Here is an 18,272-nt window from a genome sequence, read left to right on the forward strand (position 1 = left end):
TTTAGGGGGTCCAAAGATATGGACCCTCAAAAGGGTAGCCCCATCTACTATTAATTCCCATTGGAATCAATGGGGGAGGGGGCACCCCTTTAGGGGTCCATAACTTTGGACCCCCTGGACCAAACTTCACCAAATCTGGCTGGCATCATCAGGAGTGTCACCTGAGGATAGCCTGAAATTTTGGTGCCTAAAAACTGTGCCCCCTGCAGCCCAAAAACAAAAAAAACACTTTAAAATACAAAAAACCCACAAACGGGGAGCGAAGCTTCGGACATGCAATGGGGGGGGGGGGTTGAACCCCTTTACCTACATCCTTGATCATGAATATGCTTTGAATAAGTGGAATATGTGATTTAAATGCTTATGCCACTCAGTATCTTCTTGATTTGCTTAATTCGTATTTGTGCAGTTCCTTAATCTCTCTCCCCTTATAGTAGTTTGTCTGAACTCCTAAATGCAGGGGGGCTCTCCTTTTCTCTGAAGGCACTTTGACACTCCAGTCACATTATAATAAATTGAAAATATTAACAACAACAGAAAACTGTAGCACATCAATGACAGTAAGGAAACTATGACCAATCACAGCATCAATACTACACCAACAGTCACAGGATATGGTGAAGAATACCATTCTCTTGACAGAGGACTGTATAGTCAGGAATCACATGGAAAACACATTAACTGAACAGGACAATGTAAAGAAAAGGAGAAAACAATATACTAAAGAATATACTGAAGAACAAATTCCTTCCAATAAGAACTTTTGAAGACCCTACAGTTTTGGAAAGTGTAGTGAAAGCTGTACTGAGAGCAACTGGGAGAAACAAATCACCAGGAGAAGATGAGCAATAGGAGCAATAGATATTCCAAACCACACAAATTGAGTCCATTAAAATCTGAGTCCATCAAAATCTATATATTTTGTACTGCTTTTCTTTGGCTCTTGAACACCATGGTTCCATCCAGTGGTGGGGTCCCAAAATTTTAATAACAGGTTCCGATGGTGGTGGGATTCAAACAGTGGTACCGCTGCACACACGCACCTCTGGTCCCTATTGGGCAGGGTGGTTGCTTTAGTAACCCCTCCTTGGCACTCAGAAAAAATTAGTAACCACTTCTAGAGAAGTGGTGAGAACTGGTTGGATCCCACCTCTGGTTCCATCCCTATGGTTTTCTCAGGCTCCTACTTTTCAAGGGGTTTCTTCCATTGTCCTACTTCATTCAGCATTTCTGTTTTTTACCAATCTCCCTAACATCCCTCTGATCCTATCCAGATGACATACAACTCTTACAAGATATACTATAACATTTCTTAATTAGCCTTTTTTGCCTCAGTTTCCAGCCTATCCTGATTTTAAATCCTTTTTTCTCAACCCATTATTTCTTCTGCAGCCTTCTTTCAGCCTCCTTGTTTCTGGGCTCCCAGTCTGAGCTTCCCAATCTCCTAGGGCTTCTTCTTGCTCTATAACCATTCCCTATAAGACATTTTAATCTCAACCAAATCGATAATTTCCCCTTCTCTCACAAAATCTGGATTGCAAACAGCTCAGCCACTGGATATTTTAATTTCAGCCAATCACTGTCAGAAACTTCCTCAATTATAGATACCTGAAAAATATAAAATTAAGCAATTTGATGTCCTGTCCCTGGCCAGCCCTTGATACTGGTCCACATAGCCTGGTCAAGCTAGGAACCTCATCCAGGGAGCAACAAAGAAGGGGAGAAATAGTACCCCTAAACATGAACCCTAGTGACAATAATCCAGCCCTCACAGTGCAAGTACTCAGCCACACAAGCGCGCGCACACACACACACACTTTCTGTCCAAGATTATCTTCACCAATTCTAGCTTACTGTGGACTCTTGATCCATTATTTACATCAGATAGTTTCAGAGGGCAGCTATATTGGCCTGCTGTAGAACAGCTAGATTCAAGCCCAGTAGCACCTCAGAGATCAACAATATTTTTTGGAGTATAAGATTTTGAGAGTCAATGATATCAACAAAGGAAGCTTTAACTCTTGAAATCTTATACTTCAAAAATCTTATTGGTCTCTAAGGTGTTATGAATCTAGCTGTACTTACATCAGAGTTTTTGTTGCATGCTACAGGAAATACGTCGTTCAACCCAATCACTGAGGACTCCTGACTGCTAGATGGATCGACCTTTCCCCTGCCATGTTCTTTCTTTTTCTGTGTTGCTTCTTCACAGATAGAATGATCAACTAAAATTCCCTCCCCATCTTATTAAAACAAGCGAAAATAGCTCTATGACTTGTAGGAACTTCTTAAGTTGCCACAAAGGCAAGCCGGACTGACTAATTGAGAGACTGAGCAGCTTCATGATGCTACCTGACAACCTGCTGTGGGGACCCTGACCCTGCTGCAAAATTCTGGAGGGTCTGACTGTCCAGAGGAAGCATTGCCCCTGCTGGGAAATCCAGAGGGCTTGAGCCCCACAGCCCCCTGTAGTTTACATGCCTGTCCCCATCTCAGACCCCTTGCATCAAGCCTTGACACACAGTACAATATGACACTGATGTCATTTACAAATGACATTCACTTTGAGTGTCCAAAATGCCATCCTTCCATCTTTTTTAAAAAAATGATACTATACATGCTAAAGGAGGAAGTTTTGTGGAAGCTGAAATCTAAAGTAGGCATCACAAAGCAATATCCCCCAAACATATACATATATCTTGGTAGGTTGATGCCATATATAAAAGTAAATCCTCCCAAAATACTTATTGACCATATAACTACACCCATTGGCCTATTATGCATAGAGCGCTTTATGCAATGAGCTTCGCTTTGCAGTGGGGTTTCCTCACATTTCCTTGTTTATACAAAAGGAGGTGCCCCAATCCCTGCTGCACAGCTTGCCTGCCCTCACTTCTGGGTCACCCCCCATTGATCCCAAGATTGATTGCTTTTTAAAAAGTCTTTTAAATTCTCTATTGATATTCTTCTGCGGCGTAACCTCCCTCCCTCTGCTGCAATGCTGGAGAACTCTGGAGCGAGGGAGGCCAGGTGCGATCGATCACTGGCGGTGGAGGAGGATGCCACAGCTGGGCAAGCCCCTGCTCCACCTACCCCCCTCAAGAAAGCAACAGGAGCCTGGAGGGCGGGAAAAGGAGGAAGAAGAGGTAGAAGCATGCAAACTGGGCTATATCAATATTTTTCACAAGATTGCAAGCTTTTTTTCTTTGGAACCCTTTACATTTTTCATATCACTACTATGCAGATTCAATATCATTATTTTTTGTTTTTTGGGGAAAAGCCAACCGATCCCCTGGAAATACCTGAGAACTGGGGAGATCAGAAGGAATGGTAACGCCAAAGCAAGGGAAAGCATTGGGAGTTGTCCACTATCAAGAACTGGGGGGCTTCCAGGATATGCGGCATCGTAAGTTTGAGTGGTCTGCAATGAAAACTCTGCCACAAAGGAAATGAACCCTCACTGCAAGTCAGAGCACCAGTGTATAAGTAGCCATTGTCATTGAAGAAAGTGAGGAAACTGACATAAACAGTACTCTTTTAATTGCATTTGCAGGTTCCTTACCACTGAATATTTCTACCCCAAATCTCAATGTTTAATTTTTTAAAATTCTTTCTGCCAGCCCAATAACTACAGAAAAGCCAATAAAAGCTCAACAAACATTTGAAGGGAGACATCTATCCCAGAAAAAAAGGTTCTCTTCATGGTTAATCACAGTTTCATGTAGCAATAAAACATCAAGATGAACATTTAGCAAATAAAAAGTTCCACGATGCTGGTCTTTTGTGAACTGACTGTTGAATCAAGGGAAAGAAAGAGGATCTGCATAAAAAATATCCATAAACCAGAAGCAGATCATTAAGAAGATATGTTTTGGCATGGCACCTCAAAGAAAGTGAAGTAGTTGCCAGATGTTGTCCACAGCCCTACTCATTCATACACACAAATTTTCATTTGTAAAATATTGAAGGGTATACTGTTACCTCTCTGTCTAGTGGTTGCCGAAGCCACACAACTCCAGTCATGCTTTCCACTGCAAAGAATCGACTAGCTTCCTCCCCAACCACTCCAAACACAAGAGGATCATTGTCTAGGTCCCGGGCAAGCAACTGGGTCACTGATGAACCTACAAGAACACAAGAGAAAGAAACCCATCAGATAAATAGACATGTGATGAATGAGTTGCAAGGATAAATGCAGCCATTTCTTCAAATCAGCAAAAGGCAAGTTGGTTAGACTAATAGATTTGTGTGTGTGTGTGTGTGTGTGTGTGTGTGTGTGTGTGTGTGTGTGTGTGTGTGAGAGAGAGAGAGAGAGAGAGAGAGAGAGAGAGAGAGAGAGAGAGAGAGAGAGAATTTTTTTCAGGGAAGAAAGTTGCATCCAAACACATGAGTAGACAATGGAAATTGAGTTGACTGAATCATAGATGTTTTATGCTTTTAGGAGCCAATGGTATCTTACAGCTGTGATTTAGTCATGTGGGTAAAATGATATAGAGGATTATGAATACGATCACCTGACCTACAAGACAGACATATTGCCCCAGGCAGTTGATCTACATGCTCCAGGCATGATCTGGAAAAGAGATATAAAGAGAAAATTTCTATAGAAAACCTGTCTTAAGTGAGGGTGGTATTCCTACCCTGACTGCTGAATTTAAACCACATCATACTTGAAGGGAGACTCCTTGGATGTTACTGTTCTCCATTTCTGAGATTCTTTGCTATATAGTTCCATAAACAGGAAGTGATGCTTATAAAAAGGCACTCTCTTTTAGTAAGTTTCAAAAGAGCTATTTCACACAGTAAGTTAGAAGGAATACAGAAAAAATGTTTTAAACCTTACATTTTCAGGCATACATACCAAGGCAATCAGAACATGCTTGGCAAACATGCATCATACAGATACAGTCATCAGAGGGTACCAGTATTAGATGTCCCTCCTTTCATCTGACAAACCCAAGTTTACTACAAATGGAATATACAGAACAGCCTTTTGTTTGTTGATGCAGCATTAATTCTTTACTCTCTCTTTGTCCTTAGAAATATTTCTACTTCAACTATGAGAGTAGAGTTCTCCCTGAAGCCACCATAAATTTGATATACTTCTGGGTGCTATAGAACTGCTATTTTTGTTATAGATGAACAAGACTCATCTTCGGGATTTTGTCCCCTAATAAAGCAGTGCTTTTTCCTAACAAAGTGCTGTCTAGGATATTATAACTTCTTTCTCTTTAGAAGAGTTTCAAATAGCCCTGGTTTCCTCTGCAGCAAAACCTTCATATTTAAAACTTCTGTTTAGCAAAGTTCCTCTTGCTATGGCAAATCAGCATTTTGTGCAGAAACTGCACTTCTTGACAGAAAGGTATTGATGGTCACGAGGAGGCCAAATTAACTCAGAAGTGCCCCCAGCAGCCCCCCAGCTGAGCCAGTCTCAGGAAAGTTGCAGAGCATCCATGCATCTTCTTGAGTAAAAATGTGACATGTCAAACCACCCAAGCAACAAAAGGCAGAGGCAGCACCAACCATTTTGCCTCAACAACCCAACACTTGCACAACTGTTCCGTGACATTAAAAAAGAAAAGGAAAACAAACATTGTCCCCAAATAATTGTATAAAACAGGATAGTCAGGAAAGCAATTGAAAATCTCCTTCATATGCCAGGCATTTAAATTTTCTTTGCTCCTTCTGGATACATAGGGAGGTACCAGGAAGCCTGACAGACAATTCTGGGAGGAGAGATGCAAAAGGACCATCTAACAAATACACAGGTTCCTCAGTGACAAAAGAGAAGAGCACATGGTCCAATTTATAAAGATAGCTTGATGTGTTGTTCAGGCCTCACTTCAAAATATCTGAGTGTTTTCTCCATCAAACCCTATGAAAACTTGCCACAAACGAAGACTGTCAAATGAAAGGAACTTGCTTGTGCTTATTATGAATGAAAGGCATTCTGAGATCTGAATCAGGTAGGGCTATAGGTCTATGGTAGAACACCTGCTTTGTGCACAGACGATCCCAGGCATCTCCAGTTATATGTAATATAACTTTTTATTGCCTTCAAGACCCCTTTTATTGCAGTGCTACAACACTGTTTATGAAAATCTTCCATATTTACCTCAGCTGATTAAAGTGGGCATCAGAAGAATTTGAACATTTCAGGGAACAGGCATAGAAAAAGAGAGGACTGTCCAAAAAAGAAGGCTAGCCACCCTGGTCAATCTCAGTCAGAAAATAGTACCTGAATAGTCTCTTGGGTAGAAAAATGTCCCTGGAAAAAGATCTCTAAGTTGACTCAACCCCTCCCTCCCAAAGGAGGAAGAGAGAGGCAGTTTGCCTGCCCTGCCTCCCCAAGGGTGGCAGGAGGGAGGAAGAAGTCTAACCAACCAGCTGACACCTCTCCAAGGCCATACAGAGCTTACACAAGTTGGATGCCACTTCTTTTGCTCCATGCAAGACTTGGGAGAGTTGGGTTTTAACTCCCCCTGCTGCATGGAGCTCAGGCAGGGCAGGTGCCATCTCCCTTTCTCTGCACAGGGCTTAATCATGCCGGGAGCCACCGCCACCACCCCCATCAAGTTGCACAGAGCTTAGGGAGCCCAGACCTTGCTTTCTTCAGGTCATACACATTTGAGTACGCCTGGCATTGCCTATCCTGGGCCACATGGAGTATGGGCAGGCTAGGTGCTGCACCCTACCCAGGACACACAGGGCTCAGGTGGGCTGGGTGATGCTCCTCTCTTATTAGGTTGGCCCAGCCCAGGTGAAGGGGCATTATACCACTAGAAGACATCTTGGTGTCCCCAATGGCCAGTTCACTTTGACTGCAACTTCTGACTTCTGGCTTCTCATTTCTGGCTCCACACAGAAACAGCCTTGAACAATAAAAGAGGCTAGCTAGAAATTTGCTTTGAATAATTAAATTTAGAAAATTCACAGAACCTAATACCCTGATAAAGTGATATAAAATCTAAACATTTCCACTCACACAGCAGCCATAAAGGGTTTGCTGTGATCTTTCATATAATTTCTCAACAAAGCAATTTTGGGAAAGATCATGGGGAAACCTGGAAAAACCTGGGAGGTGCACAAGCCCCACGAAGCCACAACCCAGGCAGAAAACAAGTTTTCCACCAGATCATATGTAGACACGTAAAGTGTGATCCACCTAATGTATTAATGAGTATTAGACATAGGACAAATATTTTGCAATTCCATCCTCTCTCTGTGTGTTTTAATAGTAGAGTAGCAGTAGCAGAGTGCTGGACTAGATGGACTCTGGTCTGATCCAGCAGGCTAGTTCTTATGTTCTTAATAAAACTAACTGTTTTGATTTAAATAAACCTCCACATTACATTCTAGGATGATTCAACCTCATTTTATCAAACACTCAAGCTAATGGCAAAGTACTGAGAAAGAATATGCTAAATGTATAGAGAAGAGGGTGCTTAGAGATTGGAAGATGGCAGAATTATAACAGTATCAAACTGGATCACTCACATATCAATCTCATCTATCAAGATCAATATTGTCTATGCAGAATGGTAGCACCTCTCCAGGGTCTCAAAAAGAAATCCTTCATAGCACCTGCAGCCTGATCTTTTTATTTGGAGATGACAGGGACAGAAACTGGGACTTATGCAAGCAAAAGAGATTCTCTACAACGGAGCTTTTTGCTCGAAAGCTGCTCACTATGGAAACATTCGTAATTGACAATCCCTTGCTGCGGAGTATGACATTAGTCTTGGATTAACTCATAAGAGTATCACAAAATGGTATTTTAAAGTTCCCCTGAACTTTTCCTTGGGCTGGGTGTTAGTACAAAAAACCCAGAAAGTAGTGGGAGAGGAGAAGGAAAATATTTCACAGTTATCTGCAACTTCTGGGGTCTTAAAATGGAATGTGGGTCATTGTTGCATACTTAATTGAATCATGCAGTGTTGGTTTCAGGTTGCACTGGAGAGCAGGGAAGCTGGGGATTGGGGAAATCCTCGAAGTTGCAAACATGCAAACCTCCATCATGCCCTGAATATTTTTTCCGGAGGGGTGCGGAAGCATCCAGCCCAATGAAGAGTTCTATGGCACTTCTAAGCTTGCATGACATTTTGTGATTGTTTGGCTAGCCATAATAAGAAGGCATTAAATGACTGTCGTTTTTGGAATTTTTCAGTTGGCTAATATGCTCCCTACAAACTTTCTCATAAGTCTGAGATGTCACTACATGCTGGTACCACTGCCACCAGGGAAATGCTAGTGACGCTGTCATCTCCATCCCAAAGACCTTGGTCATATAGAAGCTTTTCAGTCTCCACAATAGGCTTTTCTGCACAATTCATTTAAAATGTTTGAGGCAGGAAATAAAATATTTCCTCCATGAAGTTCCACATTGTTTTTACCCACAAACGTTTTATTTCCGGCTCCAAAATGTTTTTAAATGAATCCCCTTTTAAAATAATTCTATTGATTACATTTTCCACACTCCTCTGCTTCCCTGAACTTCCTCCTCAGCACCATTTTCTGAGCTCATTCAGATCCCCCTAACCTGCTTATTTGCAGCATTTCTTTTGTCTGTTCTTTTATTGGGGGCAATCTTTGAAGTATCAAGTACAGAGGCATAGCAAGGGGGAAAAGCGCCTGGTGCACCGCTGCGTCCTCCACCCCCGTCCTGGAACGCCCCCATCTCACCCTTGCCATGGCCCCGGAACATCCTTGCCACACCCCTCAGGGGCATGCACCCAGTGCGTTGCCCTCCCCCTGCTCCCTTGGAGCTGCGCCTCTGGTATCAAGTATATGAGGAATATAGAATGCAACACGAGACTGTGAAGCATTGAAGCATTGATTCAACACAGAATTTTTTTTTTAGAAAAGCACCTAATGGCAGCCAGAAATCATTTTGAAAGGGTGAGTAAGAACAGGGGGTGGGGGGAATTGAAAACATTTTATAAACATTTTAGGAGATTTGCACGAAAAGTGCCCAGGGGTAACATTTGAATCAGCCCCTACTGTCTGCACTTGGTGCCATTCACAATTACAGAAAAAGGAACCAGCACAAAACAGTATATCCCAGGGAACTGAAAAATAAACAAAAGGGGCTTGAAAAGAGGTGGGAGAAAGTCTTGGCAAGAAATTAAGGAAGACAAGAACATTCAATGGATAACATTTTCAAATAGCATCAAGATTAAAGAAGAATTTTTAAAGACATCTGAAGGTGTTTTAAGAGAATTGTCTGAATTTGAAAAAGAAATCAGCAAAAACATTTATTAGGCAGAAAAAGCAGTGTTGCACTTACTTATAACTGTTGTTCATCAATTGATCTACTGTGCAGGCACACATTGGGGACTGCACACGTGCAGATCAGCCACAGAAAATATTTCCAAAGCTTTCTAGCAGACTAGGAGTGACCTTCCTCCTGCTGGTGCTTTCCCACCAAAATGGACTAACAGGGAAGTTGAGCTTCGGAATTCAGTGCAGGAGGGTGACAGAATATAGGACAGAATCCCTCTAGTCAGAGTTTCCTAAGAAAGGAAATTCAAGCTGCACATCAGCACAGAGGGGTGTGTGTGTGTGTGTGTGTTGCTGTACCCTTCCTACTACAGAAATCTACAAGTTCAGGTAAATACCCTGTTTCACTATAAATGACTAAACCAGTTATAAAGGCAGAAAACCAACAGGGGAGTAGGGATTATCCAGTGTTTTGAAGGAAGTGCCATATATATGATTATCTGCCCACTGTGTAGAAATCATGGGTGTGTGCTCAATACACAGAGCTCTTGGCTGTCAGAGAGCAGGTTAATTCCCTTTAGCTAGAGTTGCCAACCTAGAGAAGCAAAGGCAGAGAGAGAAGTTTGGGGATAAGACCTTCAGGGACTTACCCAAAGTGTCCACCCTGTGCTAGAGTACTGGGCACTGTATGAGAGAGGGTGTTAAACGAGATGGACCACTGGCCTGATGATGTTTTCTTTTGCTCTTTTTCTCTCCTGCCCCATTCAGAGTTCCTTCCCAATACTATGCCATTTACTAGAAAAGCATAATGCTCTTTGGCATATTAGTTTTCCTTTAACAAAAGAAATGCCCCATAACAAAAAATACAGATGTTGTTATCCAGTGCATTTCTTAGGTCACACAGAGGTCCTTCACAAAGTAACATCTGAGCATGATGGAGACAAAGATAAGTGTAGACAGTCCTGTGGAACAATTATAGTAAAAACAGATTGTCCTAAAGGTTTAGAAAGTGAACACCTGCGGATAATGAAGGGAGCTAAGACAAAGCCACCATCAGCTGTCACTAAACCTGTAATTCTATCACTTTTTCTCCATTTATCAACAATTATCCACTGCTAGAAATCATTTTTAGCATTCAAAGAGCAGGCAGTATAGCACTCAAATGTAACTGCAAATGACCTTTTGAGAAATTTATTTTTATATAACTTTACGTTTAGATGGGAATGTCAAGTGATGCTGCCGATTTTGTACTTGTATTAGAAAATAGAGGATGCTGAGAATGTGGCCTCTACTTGCACTTGTCTTCCCATGCTCCTTAGAAATACTGAGCAGCAGAAGAAAAAGAGTTGGTTTTCATACCCCCTTTTCTCTATCTTTAAGAAGTCTCAAAGCGGCTTTCAAACTCCTTCCCTTCCTTTTCCAGCAACAGAGACCTTGTGAAGTAGGTAGGGCAGAGAGAGTTCGGAGAGAACTGTAACTAGTCCAAAGTCACCCAGAAGAGTTCGTGTGGAGGAGTGGGGAAACAAACCCAGTTCACCAGGCTCAATTGTGCCACTCATGGGGAGGAGTGCAACATCAAATCCAGTTCTGCAGATTAGAGACCGCCACTCTTAACCAGCACCACCAAGGAAGTCAAAGGAGAAGAAAATACTTGTTTTCTATATTCTTCCCTAGAGTTTCCAACTCTGGCTTGGGAATAAAAACATGGAGATGTGGGGGTAGAACCAGAGATGGATGGGTTTGCAGAGAAGAATGGCCTCAGTCGGGTATAATATACAGCAGTCATTTTCTCCAGGGGAACAATCTCAGTACTCTGGAGATCAGTTATAATTCCAGGAGATCTTCAGGCAACACCTGATGGCTGGCAACCCTATTTCTTCCAGGTGAACTCATGCATCTTTGTGTCAAATGCTCAACTGCACATGACCCTTGGAATTCTGTGAACACAGCTCCCAATATTTGCTACTCTTCCAAAGTCCAATGAACATATGAGATTGGGGACATGGCATGAGGGAAGGGGAGTAGCCTCAGGAAGGTTCTATTTACTCTGGAAGAAAATATATGTACTTACACCTATATTCCTGTATTTCCCCAACTGGGCAAACAGCATCACTATAGCTTTCCTTCAATCCAAGAAAATGGTATGGCATGGCTTATCCCCTGTCCCCTTACAGTTCAGATCCAACTTGGAACCCTGATTTTTTCAAGGATAAAAAACAGGAGACACTGTTCATAACCCACAACAGCACCCTCAGCTGAATGCTAAAGAGGTTTTAGTGTTAAAGGCTCTTATTGCCGCAGGTAAGTACTCAAGTCCCTTATTAAAAAATAAACGCACAATAGCCTCCATAGTTATTCTTGTAGAGGGTAGGAGAGAAAGAAGAAAAGAGAAATATGGGGAAAAGAACCTGTCTTTGAACCCCCTTTCTGCTTTTTAAGCGTCAGGTCATTTATACACATGTGGTCTCCTCCTCCTCTTTGAGCTTACATTCCCGTATGTTTCGGTAATAATCTGTAATAATCGGTTTGGGTAATTGGTAATAATTGGTTTGGGTAATCGGTAATAATCGGTAATAATCGATAATAATCAGTTTAGGTAACTGTCATAATCAATTCGGTACTGGCATTAATTGGTAAAAATCGGATTCAGTAATCAATAATAATTAGTTTTGGTAGTCAGTAATAATCGGTAATAATCCATTTTGGTAACAGTAATAATCGGTAATAATCAGTTTTGGTAATTGGTAATAATCTGTAAAAATCGATTTCATTAATCGGTAAGCGGTAAGCGGTAATATTTGGTAATAATCTGTAAAAATTGGTTTTGGCATCAGTAACAATCGGTAATAATTGGTTTCAGTAATCAGTAATAATCAATTTCAGTAATTGGTAATAATCGGTTTTAGTATCAGTAATAATTGGTAATAATCGATTTCAGTAATCGGTAATAATCAGTAACAATCGGTAATAATCTGTTTCAGTAATTGGTAATAATCGGTAATAATTGGTTTTGGTATCAGTAATAATCAGCAAGAATTGGTTTCAGTAATCGGTAATGATTGGTTTCAGTAATTGGTAATAGTAGGTTTCAGTAATTGGTAATAATCTGTTTTGGTATCGGTAATAATCTGTTTAGGTAATAATCGGTTTTGGTATTGGTAATAATCAGCAAGAATCAGATTTGGTAATTGGTAATAATCAGTAATGATCCGTTTTGGTAATCGGTAATATTCAGTTTCGTAATTGGTAATAATCTTTAATAATCGGTTTCGGTAATCGGTAATAATTGGTTTTGGTATCGGTAATAATCAGTAATAATCAGATTTGGTAATTGGTAATAATCAGTAATGATCGTTTTTAGTAATTGGTAATATTCGGTTTCGGTAATTGGTAATAATCAGTAATGATTGGTTTTGGTAATCGGTAATATTCAGTTTTGGTAATTGGTAATAATCTGTAATAATCGGTTTCAGTAATCGGTAATAATCGGTTTTGGTATTGTAACAATCAATTTCAGTACCGGTAAAAATCAGATTCAGTAATAATTAATAATTGGTTTTGGTGATAGGTAATAATTGGTAATAATCGGTTTCAGTAATCGGTAATAATCTGTAATAATCAAGGCCAAAGTCTGATACGTGGTGGGGCTGCAAATGGAGATAGGGAACCTCTTGGTAGATTTGTACACACCATTGTTTCCTACAAGAAAAAAGCAAACCTTAACGAGTTTTAGTCATAGGTATGTGTCACTTTATTCAGGGTGATTTACTTCCAGGAAGGTCTGCAGCCAAAGCCACCTTCCCTTCAGTCAATCTATCTAGAACCCAGGAGGCATGGTGATCCTAATGAGCAAATCAGAACTTCCCAGAAAGCTCTTTGCAGTTAAGTACTCAGAAGCACAGGAAACTGAATGTGCAAAATACAGCCAATGTGTGAACCAGGGTTCCGCAACATGATGTCAAGTCCAACAGTACTTCCTCTTGGCGCTCTCCAAGATTTTCAGGAAATGAATGGGATCATTCAAAAACAGGCCTTGTTATTGGCTTTTCTCTTTCAAATGAGGAATATTTCCACTGGAGAGTTAAGAGGAATGGTAAGCCGCTGGGTTTTCCTTAGCAAGTTTGTGGTTTCATTCTCCTTCAGGTTTTCCTTCTTCTTAGAAGGTGTAAAGAGGGAAGCATTCCTCTCAGCTCTGCCTCTTGGGGCCACCATTTTGAGTTCAGCTCCACCCCCTGTAGCAGCCATTTTGGAGGGGTGTTCACCATCCTCTCATAAAATTCCAAAGGGCCCCACATGCTCACAAAGGTTCCCCCCATTATGTAGATGAAACCCTCCAGCAATTTCTCACATGCTGCTTCCTTTACGACCCCCCCCCCCCGCCAATACCAGCTAGTTTCACTTCCATCTCTATGGCGGCTGTCTGCCGGGTGGCCCAGCTAGAATCCAGGGCATCTGAATTCCACAGCTCATATAGACAGTAAGGACGAAGGAAACAAGGCACAGTTGAGAGCCGGGAATCTTGATAATACAAGGAGATTGGATGTAGATGCTTGGACTCGATTCCTGTGAGACGTCCACCCAGCCCTAGAGTGAAAATTTAAGCCCAGATATTTAAATAGCTTAACTTGTTCAATCACCTCGCCATCAAAAAGCCATCTTGAGGGATACCTTTGAAAATACCATGACTTTAGACTTAGCTTTGTAGATAGCAAGAATGTTGGTGCTGCAGTAAGTCACACAGTTTAAAAGTCGGTTTAAACCCACCTTTGTATGTGAAAGAAAGATAGCATCATCTGCATAGAGATGGATAGGGATCCCTAAATTCCTGAGGGTGGGGCTATGTGAGTCCACTCCTCTTAGATCCAGGGCTAGGTCATTTAAGAAAAGATTAAATAGCGTAGGGGCCAGAATGCAATCCTGCTTGACCCCTCTATTGGATGGGATTTTATCAGTAAGTGCTCCTTCATGTGTACACTTCACTTGACAAGTATTGTTACAATGGAGCACAGTGATGAAAAAGAGTAGTCTTTTTTCTATACCCATCCTATCTAACTTCCTCCAAAGAAAATCCCTGGGAACAGAATCGAAGGCCACACTGAAATCAAGGAGAGCAGTGCACAACTTGAGCTTATTCCTCTTTCTATATTTATCTATTAAGGGGTTCAGACCTATCGCTTGACACGCTGGTAATGTTATCACCAAATGAAATTCTTAAAAACATCAGGGGCAGATTATATGAGTCCGAATGTCAATCCTTGCTTGTCCAGGCCCATAAATTCTTTCCCCCCCTTTTCCTTGGTATTCCATATGGCCCCAGCACGACTGAATATTCATTTCTCATCTCTGAGCCTAAACTCTGCCAGATCCTCTCTTTAGTCAGACGTAATATCCTGCCCTCTTCTTTAACACAGGGAAAGGCTAAAAAAATCCACATCATGAAAGATTGTGAATTTGTAAGATGCATTGCGAAGAATCTGTGGATCATATTTTGCATCACTGCCCTCTTTATACAAAGGCAAGAATGCCATTATTCTTGCCCTATTGAAGCAGCACAGATAAATAACGGCACTTAATCAACAAGGCCCGTAATTGCGACAGGGGACAGGGTACGTGGTGAACTCCGGGTAAGGAGCATGCGTGACCCTGGGCAGCTAAACGGCGGAGCCTGACCACCCGGCAACGTTGTGCGTCATGCACGTGGGCAATGGGTGGACCACGCTCCCTATATATTAGGCAGCACATGGTTGCTTCAGCCTCTTTTGGCACCTTTAGGAAACTGACCCACCCACCCACCCTCCCTCTTTAGGGACGGGGTTTTCAATGGTACTGCTATTCAGTCGCAGTCCTGGCGGCTTGGGCAAAGGAGCGCATCCTTGTGGGGAGGCCAAAATCACGCAACGAACCTCCCTGCAGTTGGGGGCCTCCAACGGAGGCTTGGGGTGGGTCAGGCTCATGAAGCATGATGTGGAAGCCTCTGCAGGTGAGCCCAACACCCCAGCAGTTAGAGGGCCGCAAAGGGCAGAATGCCTGGTGGCCTGGTACCTCTCTGTCCTCCCCAATAGGGATTGGGGTTGTTGCTGGGTCAGCTGGGATGCTGTCCGGCTGTAAGATGTGCTCCTCTTGCTCACCCAGCTTCAGCATTAATAAAGAGCTGCGGCCCAATTTAATCCAGAACGTGTCCTGTGGTTATTCACTTAGGAAAGATCTGCACATCTGCCCACAAATGGACTGACCAGCAAAATACTGTTTATTTAATAAATAACAACTCTGGAGCCATCCTAAAACAGACTGCAAGATTTCTTAAATTGGTTGTTAATAAGCGGTCTCAATCTGATTATGTAATATATAGTTCTTAATTTTTTTACCTTTTTATTTTTTTTCCTTGTGTACTGATAATATGTCATTGAAGGTTTTATTGTATTGTATTGAGCATATATAAAGCATACAGAGGATGTCTTGGGGGAAAAACCTGTGTGGGACGCCTTCCCAAGATGTCTTTTTTTACATCCTCAGGATATTTTATTTGTGCTGTGCACAACAGACCATAGTCTGCCTAGTAAATGTTGTGATGGCTCAGTAGTGACACAGTGCTTGCACAGGGTCCTTTACCTTTACCTAAAGGGAAATATGTATATACAGGTTATCAGGGAGCTAGAATTTGTTATAGCTATTTGTTGCTTTTCCAGATGGTGGCAAGCCTGAGTTTGATACTGTAATATGTCATTCGAGAGCCAGTGTGGTGTGGTAGTTAAAGTATTGGACCAGGTGCTTTGGTCACTACTGGGGAGAAATGGCAAAGTAAAAATGAAGTAAACAAATATAGCAAATAAATTTACTATATGTGGGAAAGTGCCTAATGTACTTACACCTTTGTCAGGAGGATCATGAGCTAAATTGAAACTGTAGAAAAAATTGAAGGGGATTTCCAAGGAAAAGAGAAAGTTAGAGCTGCTTGGATAAATGCCAAAAGGGGCACAGAAAACAATTCTAGTGAAAGTATATAAACCCAGTCAGGAGCGGGGGAGGGGAGAGAGAGAACAGAAAAAAAGGTACTAAGAACAAACAAATGAGCAGGCCGATATAAGGGGGAAATGTTCCACCAGTTAGAAATCACAGCCCTAAGTGCAATCTCATGGGGGATCTAGAGCTGGTATTTAGTCCTTTCAGAGCATACTTATGAAATATGAATTTCTTCATGCAGTTCATATAAAACATTTTACAGTTACTTCTTGAAACAGAAATGTAAACAACAGACATAAGAAAACCTGGAATTATGACTGTTATGACTGCATGTAAATGAAGAATCACAAACTTTGGTATATACTTTTGAGTAAACGATGACAAACCAGTTAATAGCACCAAAAGTTCTGTAAGCTTTCCATTCAGAGATTTACAAAAGATATCAAGCAATGAAAGGCAAAAAGAAGACAGTGGCTACTTTGATTTTATCACTGTTAAAGAGAAACCTTCCGTCTCTCACCCTCAGGCTCTCAAAAAGGTGGAGGCGGAATCATGAAAAGCAAAGAAGAAATGGATAAAAATGCATAGTGTGGTTTGCTATCAAAGCTAGGGAAACCCTATGGAATTCCAGCCTAAGGTCAGACCATGTGACATGCATAAAGCCCCTTTATTGCCAGAGGCCATTTCTCAGCCCAGGGAAAGTGGAGAGTGAACCTAGGTGTGAAAATGGATGAACGCCCCTCCCAACCTGATATCCATAGGATAGAAAGATCAGGGAAGGTTACAACTCTGTAGAGACAAATTTACAAACTTTGCTTGCATCTAACGTGCTGAGTTTGTTAATTCTGGCATGTACAGAAATCCACCCCCGCTACAGCACAAATTGTTATGATGCAGCTTTCTAGCCTTGATTTTTTGTAACTTTTTCAAAGAAGCTGAACTGTTCTTTCATAAACCTCCATTCAGTATAAGGAAAATATTTGCCTAAATGAGAGATAATGTTTGTTTATCCTAGCTCTCACCTCTAAGGTCCACTTCCCTGTCATTCATTGTAAGATTAAACCTTAAAAACTAATAATTTATGGAAGGAATGAAATGGTACTTTGGAGGTTTCCTACAGAGGTTAGGAATCGGGTGTCTAAGAACGAAAATGAACATAAGACATTAATTTATACCAGATAAGACCAGTGGTCCATGTAGCTCAGTCTAATCCACTCTGAATGGGAGGGAATCTCCAAACTCTGAGAGACAGGTGAGATCTTTCTCTGAGATTCTTTCACTGCAGATGACAGGGACAGAATATGCATGCAAAACAGGTACTCTAGCAGAAGAACGTGATATTTTCTAATAAAAATGCAGAGTGCGGACTTGAACAGGTAGCTCATGAGCTATCAGTTGCTCACCAGCTGGTGCAGAGTACCTCATGCATCCCCTAAAAGAACCAGGAAAATATTGCAAAAGGGTCTGCTCTGGGGTTTAAAATTTTTTTTATTTCACAGCATTTTTTCAGTACTTTGTAGCTGCTAGCTTTATTTCTGGGGTCCTTCATAGTCCATGTTCGGCTCACCCTCGCTGGGAAGGAGGTGTACAGCACCCGGGGTTTGCCCCAGGTGCCATTTTATAATAGTCTGTCCCTGCTAGACTCTGAAATGGTACCACTATGTCAGGATGCCATGTATCCTGTCTTATGCTGGGACAAGTTCCTGTCACTTAAGAAGTCTTCCTCCAGCTTTTCCACTGGAAGAAGAGACACTTAAGTTTGAGGGGAAACTCCTTAGGTTAGAGGAGTGCGTCAAATGTTAGGAAACACGTTTGGATACATGACACTAGAACTAGTGATAAAACTGATGGTTATCTGTAAGCCAGTAAGTTCAGAAATATATTTAAAAAGAAAGCTTCTCACCACAGCCCCTAGTGCCCATACCTTTATAATTCTGAAGGGCAGTGTTTTCCTCTGACTTTACTGAAGACAGGGAATGCCGGCTCAGTCATCTAGGACTGTTTCTATCAATAGACCATGCAGCAGACTGTAATCAGTGTTGGGGCACAGTTGATAGAACAAGGCCAAGGCACTTTCAATGTATAATGAGCCA

At 41.6% G+C, this 18,272-nt stretch overlaps 1 protein-coding gene across 1 annotated transcript in view; it reads right to left on the minus strand.

The window, feature by feature from the left end:
- The window catches only part of CDH23 (cadherin related 23), a 612,421-nt gene that overhangs the window by 485,005 nt on the left and 109,144 nt on the right, over nucleotides 1–18,272 (minus strand). Inside the window, exon 4 of the mRNA XM_048505079.1 lies at nucleotides 3,982–4,124. Coding sequence (XP_048361036.1) covers nucleotides 3,982–4,124 — 143 coding nt within the window. The remainder of the gene's footprint in view (nucleotides 1–3,981; nucleotides 4,125–18,272) is intronic.

The sequence above is a fragment of the Sphaerodactylus townsendi genome, linkage group LG08 (genome assembly GCF_021028975.2).
Source record: "Sphaerodactylus townsendi isolate TG3544 linkage group LG08, MPM_Stown_v2.3, whole genome shotgun sequence".
NCBI lineage: Eukaryota > Metazoa > Chordata > Lepidosauria > Squamata > Sphaerodactylidae > Sphaerodactylus > Sphaerodactylus townsendi.